This window comes from Branchiostoma belcheri, unplaced genomic scaffold (genome assembly GCF_001625305.1).
Source record: "Branchiostoma belcheri isolate BF01 breed outbred unplaced genomic scaffold, Haploidv18h27 scaffold205, whole genome shotgun sequence".
NCBI classification, from domain to species: Eukaryota; Metazoa; Chordata; class Leptocardii; order Amphioxiformes; family Branchiostomatidae; genus Branchiostoma; species Branchiostoma belcheri.
In genome coordinates, this window is record NW_017803547.1 from 91866 (window position 1) to 111102 (window position 19237).

A 19237-nucleotide genomic window follows, 5' to 3' on the forward strand; every position below is an offset into this window, starting at 1 on the left:
CAAAGCGTCCAGATCGATATGCAGATCCAGCGATTTCCTCTCCAGCTCAGAGCGAGACGTGATGTTGATGGAGAGGGGAACAGGCGGCTTCTCCTCCAGACTGTCGCTGGTGTTCTCCCGCGTGGGAGGGGGAGGGGGGCTCTGGATCACGGTGCTGGTGTCTGTGGATGGGGCTTTCTCGCTCGCCGCTTTCTCACTCGTTGATTCTTGTGCTGGCGTCTCTTCACTGTAAAAGCAATAAAAAAACCTTATTTACTTTTCCAATTTCAAATATCATTCAAATACCACCATGATGATTACTTCCTTTGTGGCAAGTCATGAAACTTCAAAGTGAAATTGTTGATGTAGAGACTTATGTCGATCTGTAAGGTAGATATGAACTTGGGACTTAACATTAGCCAGTATCCATTTTGAATTCGATAGACGGGAATATTTGTCTATGGAGTAAAACTTTCAGCAGCTACATTTACCTGAAGAATCTCTATTTTCAACGCTAAGCAGATTAGGCTAAGCCTTGTTTTTCTTACAGCACTGACTCTCACCCTGTATGTTCTCCTGTGTCGACCCCTTCTCCCTCCTGTTTCTTCTCCTCCTGTTCCACATGATTATTCTCTGCTCTGATTGGCTGCTGCTCTCCTCCATCCCCTGCCTCCTGCTCCTCCTCATCTCCATCTCCACCTGACTCACCTGAGATGCAAAATGTTTTGTGTCTTAACCATCACGTCAACCAGTAAATATGGCAACACTGTTTTATGCTCTGTATGGTAGTTGTATGTTAACTGGCCATAGTTTTATGCTCGTTAAATTTTCATGAATGTTTTATGTTATCTTCTTAATTTGTAATTATGTCTTTTGTGAATTTGTAATTTTATGAATCCAGGAAGAATAGATTAGATGCTGATATCTAATCTAATGGGTTTTTAAAAAAAATCAAACAACATCAAACTGTAACGTTTGGTGCAACTCATCTGTGGTTGCGAAGCTGAGCTACTTTTTTTTATTTTAACAAATAAACAATCACTACTCCACCTGTCGTCTCCTTCTCCTCAGGTGTCTTCCCATCTCCTTCAGCTGCTTCTTCCTCCACCCCCTCTGCTTGTGCGTCACCCCCCTCTGCTGTTCCAGCACCCCCCTCTGTTTCTCCAGGCCCCCCTCGGATGTCTGTACCTCCTTAGCTGCCTCCAGACCCCCCTTGTCATCCTCACCCCCCTGGTTTCCCTCCTCCCCCTCCTCCGGCTCTTCTGGTATCACCATGGTAACACTTCTCTGGTCAGACGACTCCTGCTGCAAGTCAGGAGAAACAGAATAAAGTTGACTTGTGCAGTACTGTAATTACACAATTTCAAGACTTGTGTGCAGTGGTATTAGAACTGGTACATGTAATTATATATTCACCTGAATCCAGGCCATTAGGTACCCTTACTGGGTAATGAGGCCGTCTTCGTGGTGTAGACAGTATAGAGCAGTGATGGTATGCATACCGACTAATCTTAAGTATCCCATACAGTTCTGGGAAAAAAAAAAATTTTGAACACCTCATCCTTGGTTGACAACTGTGCGACTTGAGGCATGACTAATACAATGTATATTTTTTGGGTAACCTCCTACCTTTAAGTTGCATGTATCTACATGTATATCAAGGCAGAACGTGGCCTAGACAATTACTAAGTGAACTTGCATGATGCAAGGCACAGTGGAACACATTGAAGAAAGACTGATTGCCGTTGCACATTCTACAGCAATACAGCAGCAAAATGAAATTATTTTCTGAACCATTGCCTTTACTACAGTATCATATCTACTTTACACAATGAAGGTGCACATGTTTGTCTCACCTGTCCCCCATCAGGAGTTTCTGTGCGTGAGACCCTAGGCAGTGTCTCCACGGCGTTCTTGATGCAGTCATACAGAACTGCCTCCACATTCTCTGCACTCTCAGCCACCGACGGGACAATGGCGGGGTCACTGCCGTCACTCTGGGGGGCAAATCGATCAATCAATCAATCAATTGATCAATCAATCAATGATATGGAATATCACAAGTAAATATGTAAACTATGTAGTTGTATACTGTTACAGATGATGCAAGATCAAGGAATGAAGAGCATGCAGTACTTGTGTTAGTAATATCTTAGCCAAGTCAACCTGAGTCAACATTAAGTACAGAGCTGAAACTTTGTTCTGCTTTTGCTTCACAATGGTGATGATGAGACTTGTACCAACACAGATAAATTTTCAAGAACACTTTGTTCCAAAACTAGGGTTTAACAGTGATAACATTTGTTAGCTATCACCACATGTCAACACTAAAGTTGTCAAGTGCATGTGATCAACAGACTATCATGATGCTGGGTTTCTATGTATTACATGAAGCTTAGATTATACTTTTATCTTGAAAGTTCATCTGTGTTAACTTGGTAGAAGTCATGAATTTAGCAAAAGCAGAACAATGTTTAGTTCTGTACTATGTTGACTTAATACAGCTGGAGTTGTACAGTCGAAAATTTGGGTGAGTCCAATTTCTTGTGTTGGAAATTACAGTTTAATCTTGCTGCATAATAGATTATACTTTGTATTGACACATTTCTGCAAATTCTCACCCATATTGGGGTTATATTTCTAAGAAAAGAGTCTTACCTTTGCCATGTCATCTTGAGACAGGGACCTCATGAACACTGTCGTCTTTAAGACCTCCTCACTGACCTCCAACTTCAGGTCAAGTTTCTCTCTCAGGATTAAAGACATCGCCCGGGGCATGGTGGGAGTCTGGGGAAGTGGGGTTAAGACATGCTTTGAAATTTTCTCCTTATGCAAGGGGCCAGTTCTGGCCTAAGCATTTAGGCAGGTAGGCAGGCAGGCATAGAGAGACCTCAGTGTAAAGGTCTCAGGAAAGGTTTCTCTTAGATTCTAAGCCTTTAGTTCTTTGTCTTATGGACTTGATGGAAAAACACAAGGGAATCATCATACAGTGTATAAAATATCATCATACAGTATTATCTAAGTCATTCACTGCACATAGGGTGTGTGGTTTTTGTTCTAATTTCTTGACATGATTTGTTGAAGGCATAAGGCCTAACTTTTGTTGTGTCAAGATTTCTGTCTTTTTCTTTTTTTCTTTCCTTTTGATATAGAAATCGAAGACTAGTTGCTTGCTAGTTGCTGCCTAGTGCCAGTATTGTATAGTCTTGTTGTGCAATCTCTATAAGAAATATATAGGAAAGAAAGAAATTTAGCAGACAATTAGTATCTTTGAAAGACAAAAAAGATGAATACATTGTACAAGATTGATATATTGTACATGAGGATTAAAAAAAAGTCCTCCCCTTACCTTGAGCGATGTGGTTGACTCCCTGCCTGAGCTGTCTGAACCCTGCGGGCTGGCGGGAGACCCCATGGACAGGTTAGTGAGGGAGGCGTGCAGGGGGGACCCCCCTCCAACAGGCGAGGGGGTGTTACCCAGAGGGGGTACCTTCACAGTCTTGCTGGGGTCAGCGTCAACATTATGGATGGTTATCCTGGAGAGACAACAGAAAATTACCAGTGAGAAACAAAAATTACCTTTACTAAGTTAATGTATCTGTTGGTTATGCACAATTCAAACTCTAGATACACAAGAAAACTGTTACTCAAGCAACTGGATAGGTTTTGAAACCTGTCAGACATTTCAAGTAGCATCCACATTTTGTCAGTGACTGGTACAACAAGAAATGTCTTACTCATTACCTGAATGTCTAACCTTCATCAACTAAGCATCTGTCAGATTACCAGGATTTGTTTTTCATCATTACCTTCTCCATATTGTTGCATTAACTTCTCTATATTCTGTTTCTCTTTCCAAAGAAGTTTAGTCCCTTTTTACGTCTTGTTTTAGTCAAAACAGATGATTGTACAAGGACAGTCTTTTATCTGAGGTCTACGGTTGAGAAGAACAGTACCTATAGCAAAAAGTGATCCTCTCAACAAGACATCAACTAAAAACACAACAAACAAATAAACACACAAACACACCTGTCTCCCTTTGTCCCCACAGGTTTCCACACACTGGTCATGTGATCCCACACAAGGTCGTGAGTGTCGATGTAACAGTAGTGCTGTTCAAGGTCATCCAGTTGGATCACGATCGACCCGTTTGCAGCTAACAAAATGGAAGAAAATTTGTTAGTGACTTGTTATCTGTATAATTTGTTTATTTGCAAGCTTAATGCTAATGTTACATTCAATTGATTTTTCCACATTTTGAGATAAATGATAACTTCAAAATATCTACAAGGCAGAAGAGGGCAAAATGAAAAAATGGGGGCTAGGAGCAAAACTTGGATCTGACTATCTTCACTCCCTGTAACAGTGTGAACCAAGGTACAGAATTTTCCAACAGACTCTGTTTTCACCTTGATCTTCCAGTCCAGAATTATCTTCTTTTGATAACTCAGAGATGCAACAAATAAAATTTTTGTGCTTGGTGTATTGAAATAATACGTCAAAAAGTTATGAATGGACCTTTGTGTTTTTTTTTTTTTGTGGGAAGAGAGAAGGAACTTACCAGGGATGGCGTCCATCTGCACCAGAGCAATGTCCTGTTCTGGCAGGGCAATCACTCGAGCAGTGTTCTGGTGAAAAACAAATAAATAAATCAAACATCAGGCAATCACTGTCTGTCTCAAACAGACCATATTCTAGCAAACTTTCATAATCTAGACCTAGAGCCACGTGGAACAATTCATGGAGTCACTGCAAGCTGCTGATGGAACCGTGACAAATAATTGGTGATGTCCTTGGTACTGATTCCATATTCACAGACAAAATGGCTGGAGACTTCAGGGAAAGCAATTATGCAGGCTGTGATATAGGGCGAAACTACTACAAGCTGTTGGTGGAAGCATGACAAATATATTTTCACCAAGTTTTGTGTCAATGGGTGCTATCCTTGGTGCTGCTTCTTTACTCCAAAGGTCTTTTTGGAATAGGTTCAAAACTGGACAAAAGCATAATGTTAGGGAATAAAAGGAATTATAGTATAGGCTGGTGATCTTTAAGCATACAGAAGCCAAAAAGTAGTTAATTAAAGGCAGAATAAAATAACTGTTTGGAAATTTTCTCTCACACAAAAAAAACGTTCACTTACCTACTATTATGGCCAAAATTATGCCATAAAAGACCAGCAAAAAAAACAGCAAAAAGACAACTATTGGCAGCAACACCTAATACCACTTCATAAACAAACAAACAAACAAACAAACAGCCCACCTGTGGTCCCAGCAGCACCTGGTCCCCGATGTGGATGACCGGTTTAGCACCAGACAGTGACCGGGGAGACCGGCTGGACATCACACGTGGCTTCTGTCGGGTGGGAGTCTCTATTCTCCTCCTGGTTTGACAGCAAATAGACAACATGTATTAAATGTATTTGTTGTTTACCTCACAGAAAACTATTTCATCATTGGTTATAACAAGTAGATACTGTAAGATTCAGTGCAGGTTTGATGTAGTGGAGATTTGCATGTGCTTTTTAACAATGCACAACTGTAAAACTGTGTGAAACTTTGTGAGTTTTTTGTTGTTAATTGTCATTCTGTATTGTATGTGATTTTGTAATATTGTATAGTCTGTTATTCATGCTTTGTTTACCCAGCATTGCCTTAAAAACAGGTTGTTATGTACCTGAGTGTAACTGCTGGTAAAATAAATAAACTGAAACTGAACTGAAACAACAAACTATAGTGAACTTGATTGGTAGATAGCTGGTCTGTTTAGATCAAGACTTGGTCAGCAAGAAAAAGATACTATTAGGAATATCCTGGCTTACCCCTTGAACAGTTGTGTACTTGCATAGATGGGTGAAGACTGTGGTCTTTTCGGTAAAGCTCTCTGGGTCTGCAAGAAATCAACACAGAAACATTCAGACAAAGTATTTCACATGTCTAAAATCTAAAACTGCAACATTGTCTGCCATGAGTAATGCACACTCGATAATGCTTAGTTTTCAGCTGGGTTTGGAGGACAAAATAGGAGGCACAAGAAACTTCATCATATAAAAACCTATATGACTGCATGCATTACACACAAATGTACAATGTCATGTAAGACAGCACAGGACGGCAGAAGGAATACTCACATTTAGAATGTAGTGTTCCTGACTTTTGGGTGGAATTTTTGCTGCAGGTGGCAAAGAAATGTAAACCTGGTTAATACAGTGTTTAGAAAACATACTAGATCAAACTAGCTCAAAGCATAAAAGAATAAAGCAGAATAATGTGGTACTAAACTTACCATTTATGACATCTATGTTCCTACTGTTGGTCTGTATTCTGTGCAGGATATATTCTGACGTCTCCTCAAACATTTTCCTCACATCTCCCTTTGAAAAAAAGAAATCAGACAAATGATAGATGTTAATAGAGGTGTAGAGTATTAGGCAAGAGGTAGAGCATGTACATACAAGTATTAGTAATTATAAATATGTAGTAAGATACAATGCAGACCATTATATCACTGTAACTGTACAAAGAACTGCTTCATCACCATGACCTGTACTTAGCTTGTAAGAACATAAGCGTACAATAAAGGTCATTAATGCATTATAATAAGTATATTTAGCTGTACAACAGACAGACAGTCTTTTTTCTGAATGTAGTTGCCATTCATTTAGCTTAATGCAGTGGTTAATGCCATTCTATGCAATAGAACATTGCTGGTTGCTATGATATGGATAGCCGACTTTCTGACAGCACTTTTCAGGTTTGCATGCTTTAGAGTTAATCACCATAACCTTCACCATGTGTCATCATTTATTGTGCTAACATAGGTCACTTCCAAGTTTAGAAAAATTGAATCTCAAGGATTAAAAAACATTCACCAGCACTTTACGACAGAAATAAAGATAATCATGAAACAGTATCATGTTTTGGCCAATTTTATCATTTTTCCAGTGTATAGGGTAACTCATAAGCTTAGATATAAAGCTCTTTAAATGAGAAAACATTTCCAGTATTGAAAGTGACCAATGTTTAGTAACAGCTGTTTATCAGTGGTTGATGTGGATTCCAAGCCATGCAAGTGTCCCCACCACCATCTTGTGAAAATGTGATAACATAATGCCTTAGTCCCCACCAAGATGCATGTTTGTAATCAATGATTATCTATTTGTAGCTATATTGAAGTCTGTGCCATGCAAGTGTTGCCACCACCAAAAGTCACTTTCAAGTTTGGAAAGCTACTATAAGATTGAATCTCTGACAAAATTCCATAGGTATGATATTTCTATTACATACTATCATCACAACATTATGTTGTGAAGTTTATATGTCTCCAGTAAGTTGAATTTTTGAGGCTTGGAACCTAATTTTCATTTTTATGTTCCTGAAAATATACAGATCTTTTAAGTAGCATCTACTACCTGGTATTTTTTGTCAGTGACTGAAAATACAAGATTCCAAAATTGAAAGTGACCGTTGTTTATTAAGTAAGAACTCCCAGATTCCCAGCCATGCGAGTGTTGCCATCATCTCGTGATCATGCATCGGCGTGCAGCAGGCCATTGTGTGACAGACAGACGGGCGGACGGATGGATGGATGAACGGAAGGACGGACGCGTACCTGTATCTGGAGGGACTCACGCCAACCCACCTGGTCCGACCGAATCTTCTCGATGATCTCCGCGATCCGGGTGCAGATGTCGTCATCCGCAGTCGCAATGCACAGCATCGTACGCACTCCTGCAGATGGATGGAACATGTTGGAACAAGAATTCAGAAACCTTAGGCCTCCCTGATACCATGATGTTTTTAAGTCATGACTTTTTAGGAGGGGTTGACAAATCTGTCATAAAAAAAGGACTCCATTTGCCTCTAGTAGACAACAGCTGATGCAACAGAACCCATTAGAAATCCCCTTTCTTTATCATGCAAGGGAAAAACACCAACTGTCAATGAGGTCATGTAATGTAACACATGTGAAAACAGCAAGTGATATACTAGTCAGATCAAATCTCCCTCTGGGACAGACCATATCCATTACAACCTGACTTAAAGGCTGAGCGGAAACATAGACACAAACACGGACACACACACACTCACTAAAAATATTCAAGAAGCCTAATATAAGACACATTGACATGTACCTGGGTCCTTGTCTATGAACTCGTAGAAAGCAGGGACGATACAGAACAGCTGGACCACTTCTGAAGCCAGGAGACATCGGTACTCCTTGTACCTGAAAGGAATGGATAAGAACAAGACATCAGCATCTTACATTATACTACTACATGTATCTAACATCTAAGAGTGGAAATGTTACAAGACAGTATACTTGTAGTTAAATTATTGTGGTACTGTTATACAATTTTTTCATGTGATAATAAATAAGCTGTTGAGTTACCAGTAGTGTGCTCTAGAAAAAGAAAACAGAATTACGAATGTTTCTTGGGATGTTAGGCGACCACTAAGTAAAAAAAATGTTCCTTTTTCAAATGACTTACCGATTAATTTCATGGTCCAATCACCTGCAAATATGATGACTGTCACACAATTGATTGATTGATTGAATGATTGATTACTGAACTCACAGTGTGCCTTTCCTCCGGCTGTGTCTGCTGTCATTGGTCAGCGCTGACCCTCCGCGCTGTCTTACCCCATCCAGCTGTCCTCTTCTGATCAGCTCAGACACAGTATAGTACAGGCATAGGTACAGCTTATCATACAAACCACCCTCCTGTAGGGACATAGAGAACATAGCTCTGACACAGGGTACTGTAGTACAGGCACAGGTACAGCTTGTCATACAAACCACCCTCCTGTAGGCACATAGAGAACATAGATCAGCTCAGACACAGTGTAGTACAGGCACAGGTATAGCTTGTCATATAAACCACCTTCCTGTGGAGACATAATGGTACAGTCCATTTTTCGACAATCTTTCAACCAGAGGAACATAACATATCATTCATCTACAGGCACTGGAATACTTAGAACTGCAATAGACACAGCTTCTTTATGTTTGGACCAAACGAACTGAAATTTGGCTGGAAGGTATAGTGGGCAAATATCCTTTTTTTTTCAGTTTGTTGATGCAAGTTTTTAAATTGGTTTTCTTGAGGTTTTTGATGGATTTCACATACTTTGCATGCTTTGCATGTACAATGTTCTCTACAAGCATTTTGGTATAGGACAGTGAGAGCCAGTAAGCATGCAGCATTTCTACATGTGTATATGCATTTCTCTATGATTGTGTTATATCATGAGTCAGTTTTAACTTTAATGTGCTCAAGATTCAGGATGAAAACACTTTAAGGAACTGATTCCCCACCTCCTTGCTGTCCCTGTCCATCTTGACTGCGCTAAGGAGGATGGACACCACCCGACATCGGACGTCTCGAGGCAGGAGGAACATACTCATCGTCTCAAGGACTCTGGGAACAGAAAAATCAACAATCAATCAATCAATCAATCAATCAATCAATCAATCAATCAATCAATCAATCAATCAATTTACAAACTGTACTTTATACATCTCACATGAGAAGGAAAATTATTCAATTATTAGTCAATCAATCCATCCATCAATCAATCAATCAATCAATCAATCATTCAGTCAATTTCAAACTGTAACTTATACATTTTACATGAGAAGAAACATTATCCATTTATTAGTCAATCAATCAATCAATCAACCAATCAATCAATCAATCAATGATAAACCAATCAATCAACCGATCTTGCTCACGTTATACGTAGCAAAATTTTTTAATCACAACAATTCCTGACTCCTTCAAACTTGTCAGGAACCCCTAAATGAACAAGCCATTAACAAGGATAAGCCTGAAACAAGGATATTGATCCTAGACTACTTCTCTTGCAAGATGAGAGATATTCTTTCTACGTTGTTTGTTGGTTGGTTGTAGAGAGCTAGAAAGTTCCAAGGACTCACCCCAAGTAGTCCAGTTTGGCCACCTCTAGTGTCTCCTTCATCAGATAAGCTGGGATGGAGAACTCTAAAGAAGCCTGCAGGGGGAAAGCAAGGAACGAAAAAATGTTTGATAGAAGTTCACATTTGGGACCACATACTTCACACTAGTGGCAGTGCCAAGTATAACCAGTCAGAATTGCCCTATATGTTTATTGTTTCATTGTTTGCTTGCTTCATGTAACTGTAAAACATTACACACCAGTCTTGTACATGTACAAGTTGCGTAAGACTGGCCTGTGAGGTTTGATCCACTCACAGGTCTGTCCTTTGATTGCTGGTTGGTTGTAGGATGGCCTACCAAAGGAGCCTGTTAACAGTTCTACAAAACCCAATATCAAAATGCCCATCGGCTTGCAATTAGAGGCCTGCACAGAAGGCTAACTGACGCCTGTGCTGCAGTGCAATGTGAACCAGTCAGAATTGTCCTGAGGAAGGTGACAGACGGTCACCGAAACATCGGCTGAATAAACCACTTTGTCGTGTAAAAAAAGTCTTTGTACTCACATGACAGTGACTTACCAAACTGAAGAAAGATTTCATGAATGTGACTTAACTTAATTTCTTAAATTCAAACTTTGTAATCTATGGCTACCTATTGTCAACAACTCCACAGCCTTAAGTCAAGTGTTTGTTCAGTCTTCAGGTATTTGCTCAAGTGAGGTAGACCAAATGTTTACCAACTAATATCATGGTCCAATCACCTGCAAGTAAAGTAGCTACCCAGGAGCTAAAGTTCATCTAAGAAGGCTGAGCTTTTAAATTGACTAGTAACGGGTCAACGACTGAACGGGCTTCAGCCCTATATGTTTGTTTAATGGGACACTTCTTGGTATTTGCACTTCACAACTCATGATGTACAATGTTTACTGTCTAATAATGTGGCCCAATCACCTACGAGTAAATTATCTCACCAGGACTAAAGTTCATAAGTCACACAGGGCTGTGGGAGAACTTTAGTCACATTTGCAGCCACCTTCTGTATTTGGGACGGATTTTAGTAAATTCTACAGTAACTCTTGCTGTGGGCAGTAAAAGAGTTGTTTAATCATGGCAGCAGCAAGCAGCATTGCTGATGACTTTGACGACGAGTTTCTGACTTGCGCACTTTGTCTGGACTTGTACGAGGACCCAAAACTCCTGCCCTGTTTTCACACTTTGTGTAAGAGGTGTGTGGAAGGTTTCGCCAACATCAGTGGAGGGAGAGGCTTCCAGTGCCCTCTGTGCCGCGCCAATGTCAAGCTCCCGTGCCCAGTACAGTTAGGAGGTGTGGACAAACTTCCAAGCAACTTCTACGTCAACAAAATGCTGGACTTCAGGAGGCTGAAGCTAAGCAAGCTGTCTCACGTTCAGTGTCAGATGTGCAAGTCTGGCGCTCGGGCTTTGGCCGTGTGTGGGGACTGTACTCTGATGCTGTGTAACAACTGTGTCGGCGTGCACAGGAACACACCAGCGCTCCAAGGTCATGCCATCATCACCTTGGGTGACCTTGAGAATCCCGCCATGAGGTCACAGTACGCCCGACAGATCTACTGCCCAAGACACCCAGGCCAGCGAACAACCTTCTACTGCGAGCCCTGTGCAACCCTGGTCTGTAGAGACTGCACTGTAGACGAACACAGGCCAGGGCAAAAACACGATCCAAGAGAAGTGGAGAAGGTAGCTCCAAAGTACAGGGCTTCAGTAGAAGGCTTGATGAAGAAAACAGAAGAAGTTGTCTCTAAGATAAACCAGAAAGTAGCAAACCTTGACAAGGAACTCACAGCTACAGCAGAGAACTGTGAGCAGGTAGAGAAGGAGGTCCAGCAGCACTACAAAAAGCTGAGGTCCAAACTCAAACAAGAAGAGCAGAGGATGATCATCAAGATACAGAAGACTAACAAAGACAGGAAGGAAGAACTGATTCATGAGAAGAAAGAAATGGAGAAGGAACTGGAAGACACCAATGAAGGACTTGCCTTCTGTCAAAATATCTTAGATCGTGACAACAAGACAGAACTCTTGTCCTTAAGACAACAAATGGAAGAAAGACTAAAGCATTTTGCTTCAAGGCAAACAGGCAACAGGAGTTTCATAGGTCATGCAGAAGTGACCTTTAAACCCTCTAGTCTGTACCAGGTTTCTGGAGGTTCCTTGTCAGTGTCTACAGGCTTCACTATTGAGATAAATGTACAGGAGCCAGCAGTAGAGAGTCTGCCCTGCTCTGTCAGTGTCACAGTCACAACCAACAATGCAGATCTAACAGGTGGGAAAGTTGCACCACAGATAGAAGTGACCTCCCCCCAGGGTAAAACCACCCTCATACAAACAACAGCACACACTAGTCCCCCACTAGCTGCAGGGAAGGGACAAACCAGCAGAGTTAGCAGGGTCTGGGGTGCAGAGTGGAGACCTCAGCAGTCAGGCAAACACACACTGGGGGTCTGTATGGGGGGTAAGAAGGACCTTTGTTCTCTCACTGTAGATGTCTGCAGCAACAACCCCATACTCAGCTTTGGGCAGAGAGGTAGCCAGCAGGGGCAGTTTGACAGGCCTATAGATGTAGCAGTCAGGGGGGACAGGCTGTATGTGGCTGATACTTGGAACCAGCGTGTTCAGGTGTTTGATCTGATTGGTAAGTTTTGTCACTCATTTCCTACTGACGATCCTGAAGGACTTGCAGTTCAGACTGATGGCACCATAGTGGTTAAATCTGGGAAGGAAGTGAAGAAATTTTCCCCATCAGGAAAACTGCTGCACAAATTTCCTCTGGGTGAATATTGCGCATACCCCTATGGGCTGACAGTACAGAGGGATGGGAGGGTTGTTGTAGCTGATCCAGACAAACACAGCATCTTCCTGTTTGAGGCAGATGGGACACTGGTGAAACAGGTGGGAGGGCAGGGGGAGGGGGAGGGGCAGTTTAATGAGCCATGTTTTGTCTGTGTGCATAAAGAAGACAACATCATTGTGGCAGATAAACTCAACCACCGTGTTCAGGCGTTTGACAGGAATCTGAACTACAAACACAAGTTTGGTCAGTATGGCAGTCAGCCACAGGACATGTTTGGTCCTCATGGGGTGTCAGCTGACAGCAGGGGGAACATAGTTCTGGCAAATAGAGGAGACAACTCTGATGTAGGTGGTATAGAACATGGCAGGAAGCTTCAGGTGTTCCGCCCAGACGGCACCTGGGTGTCCACCATTAGCAGTGATGGGGACAAACTGAACCTTCCCCACGGGGTGGCTGTGACAGAGGATGGACATGTGTTTGTATCTGATACTGGTGACCACTGTATCAGGAAGTACAGATACATGTAACAGTGCAGAACATCTCATTTACAAGATCAGGTTGTTTCTTATTACATTTGTACTACTAGTAGCTTATAATTTTATACTGAGATAGGAGCTGCAAGACAGGAAGAATTTGATAACCCTGCAAACTTTGATAACCCTGCAAACTGCTCATGATACAGTAATGTACAATCATGTATATACAGCAGCACATCTGACAACCCAAACTCATACATGATGAAGATATGCAGTCATTGACCTCTATGTATAACTATAATTTACTATACATGTAGGTCACCACTAAACAAGGCACAAAAGCTATACAATGTTAAGGACTTAGTTAAACTGACCATGCCCAGAGAAAGAAGTGAAGTCACTCATATCTGACTAATATTACGGTATCTGATATATGTATTGTAATATATATGATGGATTAAAGGACTACACGTATGATGATGATATAATTACATAATACAGTAACTTTCATGGTGTATACTTAGTCTAGACTCTCTTGTAAAGTAGATTAGCCTCTTAGTATGTTTGATATATAGCAGCAGATGGAATGCCTTGTACCCTATATATACAATTATTTAATGTGCGACAAAGTTTATTGACACACATTATTGAATCAGCTCACCACAATAATTTGCTATTTGAGACATTAAGCTGGAAATGTTGCCTGTATCTGCAGTAGACATTATGTGTGCACCAGGAACTGTCTGGATAGCTCACACATGTGCTGCGGTAAGAGGCTGGCATGCTTAACAGAGAAAATAGTGGTGTGATATCTTTTCCAACACTCTTATGATTCATTTAAAACTTGACATACTTGTCTGGTAATTATTAGGTCTACTTATTAATTAGTCGCATATTTGATGGAATATTATATAGCAGTCACTATCAATGGATGATTATAAGCTACAGGTTTAGGGTGACTACATAGGGATGAAAAATCATCAGTGTTTATAAAAAGATTTTTAAATCTTTTTGCTCTCTATATTATACTACTAGACTACTTGGGATGTTGTTAGAAGCCTACACCCTACTATTTAAGCAAACGAGAAAAACTACTTGTATTCTCTGCAAGCTGATCTGTTTTGTAAACAATGTAGTTTGCATATGAAAGTCTTCTGTGAAGCCATTGATATTATAAGATTTTTAATTAAAATTGGTACACTAGAGTCTATTGCTGTATTGCTGTTCAATATAACACAGTTCATTTTGCATCATTCTATAATAAACATGACTGCAGTTTTTCTTGTGTCTGGTGTACATTTTGTTGTCTAATGCGTTTAACTCAGTTCTGTCTGAATGTTGCTTTAACCATTAATAACTGTAAAATATTTGACGTGGTTTTCAACTTTATTTTGCAGACAGGATATTTGTTTGATTTAGTTGATTGATTTTGATTTGTATACCAGCTCATTATGTACACATGTACCTTTGTCATTTCTTCTTCTTATTATTATTATTACTTTGTTTTATTGTTTCCTTTTATGTGTGAGGAGAGGGCTGAGATAAGTTTTAGAACTTTTTGCCCAATCCTCAAAAAATAAACTGCACACTGTGCTTTGCAGTCAGGGTACAAAATGTTTACAGACTCAAACTGAGAACAAACCACATACAGCATATATTATTAGCAAGGGTGCAACCATTCTACCAGGTGGTGTGGGGGGGAGCTTTGTAAAAGGGGTGTGGAAACTACTGTAACATTATTTTGTACATGTACCATGATGATAACTGTAAGATAGACAAAGTTTAGGACTGGAGCATTGAAATAAAGGAAAACTTACGCAACAGTAGTTAGACCCCAGCAATAGCTGCTAATGTCTGGCATGTGACTGTGCCCACTGTGACCTACGTTAGGGATGCAGCTTTTTGGTAAATATTTACATATTTCTCGACATGCTTGGTCTGGCCACGCACCTGCGCAGAACACTGGAGATCCAAGTTCCACACCCAACTTTACAACAAACAGGTGAGCTTTGTGGAATTTCTTCCTTCCTTGTTACTGTAAGATCATTCTTAGGCCACATCAATTTGATTTCTTAGTTCTCGGATCTTTGCAGGAAAAATCAATGAAGCAAAAAGAAAAGGCCTGGGCATCCTGTGATAGCCCCAAATACTACCATTAGATCTGAGTGAGCCACAATGTCAACAAACAGGGCTAATTTATAAATCAGACAATGGAGAGTTGTGACTAAGGTGTGAGACTTAACATTCTATGAAAGAGGCACAGACACCTATAGACAAGCTTGAGTTAAAGTAACAAAGTTGTTTCAAGTGCTATCTTTTGTAAACAGGCCAAACTTTAAGTTCATTCAGTTCAAGTGTGTTTGAATTCTTGTCAAGTACATTATGATAATACCTTTTAAGTTACATAACCCATAATGGTGGGGCATATTAGTCCATCAGCATTTAATCTGTCAAGATATGAGACTTAAAATCACTGTACAGTTTCCTGAAAATATATTAATGACATTGTTAACCTTCTCCCTGCTGCCTAACCCCATAACCAATATACAGTTCAGTTCATCCACTAGTTGGTGACACCATTACTGTCCCTCCATATACGCTTCTGAACTAACAGAGTCTTGGTAGTCAATTGGCTATACTCCAGTGTCACATAGACAGCAACATCTACTACATTTTGTTGTACCTTCAGTAAGACCTGCCCAAGTCAGAGTTGCCTGACCGTACAAAGGGACTGTGCTCCCAGTATTTGCACAGTTCACAATATACTATTATCATTGACTTGTGGTGCAGAACCATTCTATCTGCAAGGAAACAACAGTTACTGGGGGAGAGGAGTTTTGCAGATAGCTAGGGAGAATATACAATGGAGCCTTTCACCCAACCCTGGGGTGTAAATTATAAAAAAAAAAACATTTCATAGACCTTATAAGTCGGTAAAAACTTAAAGCCTGGTAAGTCTAACTAACAAACACTATAACTGACTCCAGAATGCACAGAACGTTAACTCTGTTGTCTAAGTCTACTACTATATAATAGGCAGACTATATAAACAAAGGCAAACAACTATGAATTTCATAACAACCATCATACATGATATTGTTTGTAGCGTACCAAAAATCATACTCTCTACAGTCACAATCAATCCTGATTTTCTGTACGTAGCAACAAAATGTATACCATGATAATTGTCTTGCTACTGTAACAAAATATTCATTTCAAATTTAATCTGTACCCTCAGACTCCTGGTTTAACCAGACTTAGTGTGGACTTCAGCAACCATGGCGCAACTCCCTGCCCTCACTTCACTGTATGCCAGGATTGCTGACAGCTTGTCAGAGGAAGATGTTAAAAGTCTGCGGGCCTTGGTAGCTCCTGGAATACTTGGACAGGCAAGAGTGGAACATGCCATACCTCTCGAGATCTTCAACATGCTCGAGGCTGACAATAAGATTGGCAAAGACAACCTCAGCTTGCTTGTGCAGATATTGAGGAGTTTGAAGAAGGGAAAACTAGCAGATGAAGTTGAACAATTTGTACAAGAGCAGAGGAGGGAAGGTATGTCTCAATAGTTTGTAACAATTCAGTATAGAGGACATGTATGATAAGGAGAAACAGTTAAAACTGATTTTGCTGTGAGATGAAAACTGTGACAGTCGTACTAATTGATCTGTACAATAAGGGCATAAAGTGTGCAACAAAAGAGCTTCTCATGTGACTTTCTTCTTTCTTGACATTTGTACAAATTTTTAAAATATAATTTTGCAATAAACATGATCAGTTTTGTTTTTTAACTGTGACTATATATTAATAACAAGTCACATGTATTTTAAAACTTCAAGACAATAATTTTAAACATTTTCTCTTACATGACTCTGAAGAAGTAAGTAAAGCAGCAGAAAAGTACAAAGCTGCGTTAGAAGAGGTCATCTCTACGATAACCCAGCAAGTGGACAACCTGGACAGGGAACTCACAGCAACTTCAGAGAACTGTGAGCAGGTAGAGAAGGAAATCCAGCAGCACTACAAAAGGCTCATCTCCAAACTCCAGCTGGAGGAGCAGGAGATGGTCACCAAGGTACAAAAAGTCAACCGAGACAGGGGAGGGGAACTGACTCGGGAGAAAGAAAAATTGGTGACAGAACTCGAAAAGAACAAGGAAGGGGTAAAATTATGTGAGAAGATATTAGACTGTAAAGATGACACACAATCCTTGATCTTGAGAAAAGAAATGGAAGAAAAGTTCCAGAAGCTGGCCTTGGAGGAAACAGGTAAGAACAGTTTGGTAGGTCATACAAAAGTGTCTTTCCATCCCCGTAGTCTATCCCAGGTTTCTGGAGGTTCCTTGTCAGTGTTTGCTGGGTTCACTATTGATGTACAGGAGCCAGCAGTAGAGAGTCTGTCCTGCCCTGTCACTGTCACAACCAACAATGCAGATCTAACAGGTGGGAAAGTTGCACCACAGATAGAAGTGACCTCCCCCCAGGGTAAAACCACCCTCATACAAACAAGGGCACACACTAGTCCCCCACTAGCTGCAGGGAAGGGACAAACCAGCAGAGTTAGCAGGGTCTGGGGTGCAGAGTGGAGACCTCAGCAGTCAGGCAAACACACACTGGGGGTCTGTATAGGGGGTATGAAGGATCTTTGCTCTCTCAATGTAGATGTGGGAAGTAACAATCATGTCCTGAGGTTGGGGCAGAAAGGCAGCCAGCAGGGGCAGTTTGACACTCCTATAGATGTAGCAGTCAGTGGGGACAGGCTGTATGTGGCTGATACTTATAACCAGCGTGTTCAGGTGTTTGATCTGAGTGGAAAGTTTTGTCACTCATTTGCAGTAAATCCTGGCCCTGGATCACTAGCTGTTCAAACTGATGGCACCATAGCGATGAGATCTGGGAAGGAAGTGAAGATATTTTCCACATCAGGAAAACTGCTGCACAAATTCCCTCTGGGTGAATATTGCACAGGCCCCTATGGGCTGGCAGTACAGAGGGATGGGAGGGTTGTTGTAGCTGATAAGGGCAAACACAGCATCTTCCTGTTTGAGGCAGATGGGACACTGGTGAAACAGGTGGGAGGGCAGGGGAAGGGGGAGGGGCAGTTTGATCAGCCATACTTTGTCTGTGTGGATAAAGAAGACAACGTCATTGTGGCAGATAAAAACAACCACCGTGTTCAGGTGTTTGACAGGAATCTGAACTACAAACACAAGTTTGGTCAGTGGGGCAGACTGCCACAGGACATGTTTGGTCCTGCAGGGGTGTCAGCTGACAGCAGGGGGAACATAGTTCTGGCAAACTTTGGAGATGTCTCTGGTGTAAGTGGTGTAGAACATGGCAGGAAGCTTCAGGTGTTCCGGCCAGACGGCACCTGGGTGTCCACCATTAGCAGTGATGGGGACAAACTGAACTGGCCCCACGGGGTGGCTGTGACAGAGGATGGACATGTGTTTGTAGTTGATCCTGAAGACCACTGTGTCAGGAAGTACAGATACATGTAACAATGCAGAACATCCCATGTACAGGGACAAGTTGTTTCCTTACTAGCTCTGTATGACTCACTATTGTTTTGTACCTTAAGCTTGTATGTATGTGGCCATAAGAAGATTTTACCTTGAAGTTCATGGCTACTAGTCTGTCAATGTGTTTCATAACTTTCATAAATACTGCCTAAAGTAATGCGTGGTGCATTTTACACACTGTCAGATAATCACAAAATCACACTACATCAATGACTTGTACACTAGCTGGTGTGTTACTCCAAAGGACAGTTGTATATAGCAACTCTGTTTTTTTACTGCTGTAGATGTTTTTTTACTGCTGTAGACCCTACATGTCTGACTTTGTATCTTGTATGTACTATGTGGTTGTAAAAAACTTACCCTCATGGCTCTTGTCAACATGTTTCAAATAACTTCTATAAACACGGCCTCATTATATAAGCAGGGAATAACTCACCTGGCACATTTTACACAGATAACCACTACAAACAGATCACTTTCTACATTTTAAACTTTTAGTAACCAAGGTAC

The 19237-nt window shown here is 41.0% G+C and overlaps 2 protein-coding genes across 2 annotated transcripts; both read left to right on the forward strand.

Moving 5' to 3' along the window:
* Positions 1-10955: 10955 nt before the first annotated feature.
* On the forward strand, positions 10956-13262 carry LOC109469515 (tripartite motif-containing protein 3-like). Its single transcript, XM_019768037.1, has one exon. The coding sequence runs from the start codon at positions 11008-11010 to the stop codon at positions 13255-13257; it is 2250 nt and encodes a 749-aa protein (XP_019623596.1). The 5' UTR covers positions 10956-11007; the 3' UTR covers positions 13258-13262.
* A 3906-nt stretch (positions 13263-17168) lies between these two features.
* LOC109469516 (E3 ubiquitin-protein ligase TRIM71-like) lies at positions 17169-18706 on the forward strand. Its single transcript, XM_019768038.1, has 2 exons — positions 17169-18050; positions 18174-18706. The coding sequence occupies exons 1-2, from the start codon at positions 17270-17272 to the stop codon at positions 18704-18706; spliced, it is 1314 nt and encodes a 437-aa protein (XP_019623597.1). The 5' UTR covers positions 17169-17269.
* Positions 18707-19237: the final 531 nt, after the last annotated feature.

Coding starts and splice junctions, on each gene's coding strand:
- LOC109469515 (XM_019768037.1), top strand. CDS start 11,008: ATGGCAGCAGCAAGCAGCATTGCTGATGACTTTGACGACGAGTTTCTG.
- LOC109469516 (XM_019768038.1), top strand. CDS start 17,270: ATGGTCACCAAGGTACAAAAAGTCAACCGAGACAGGGGAGGGGAACTG. Junction 18,051..18,173: donor CTCATTTGCAGTAAATCCTG/GCCCTGGATCAC, acceptor AATATTGCACAG/GCCCCTATGGGCTGGCAGTA.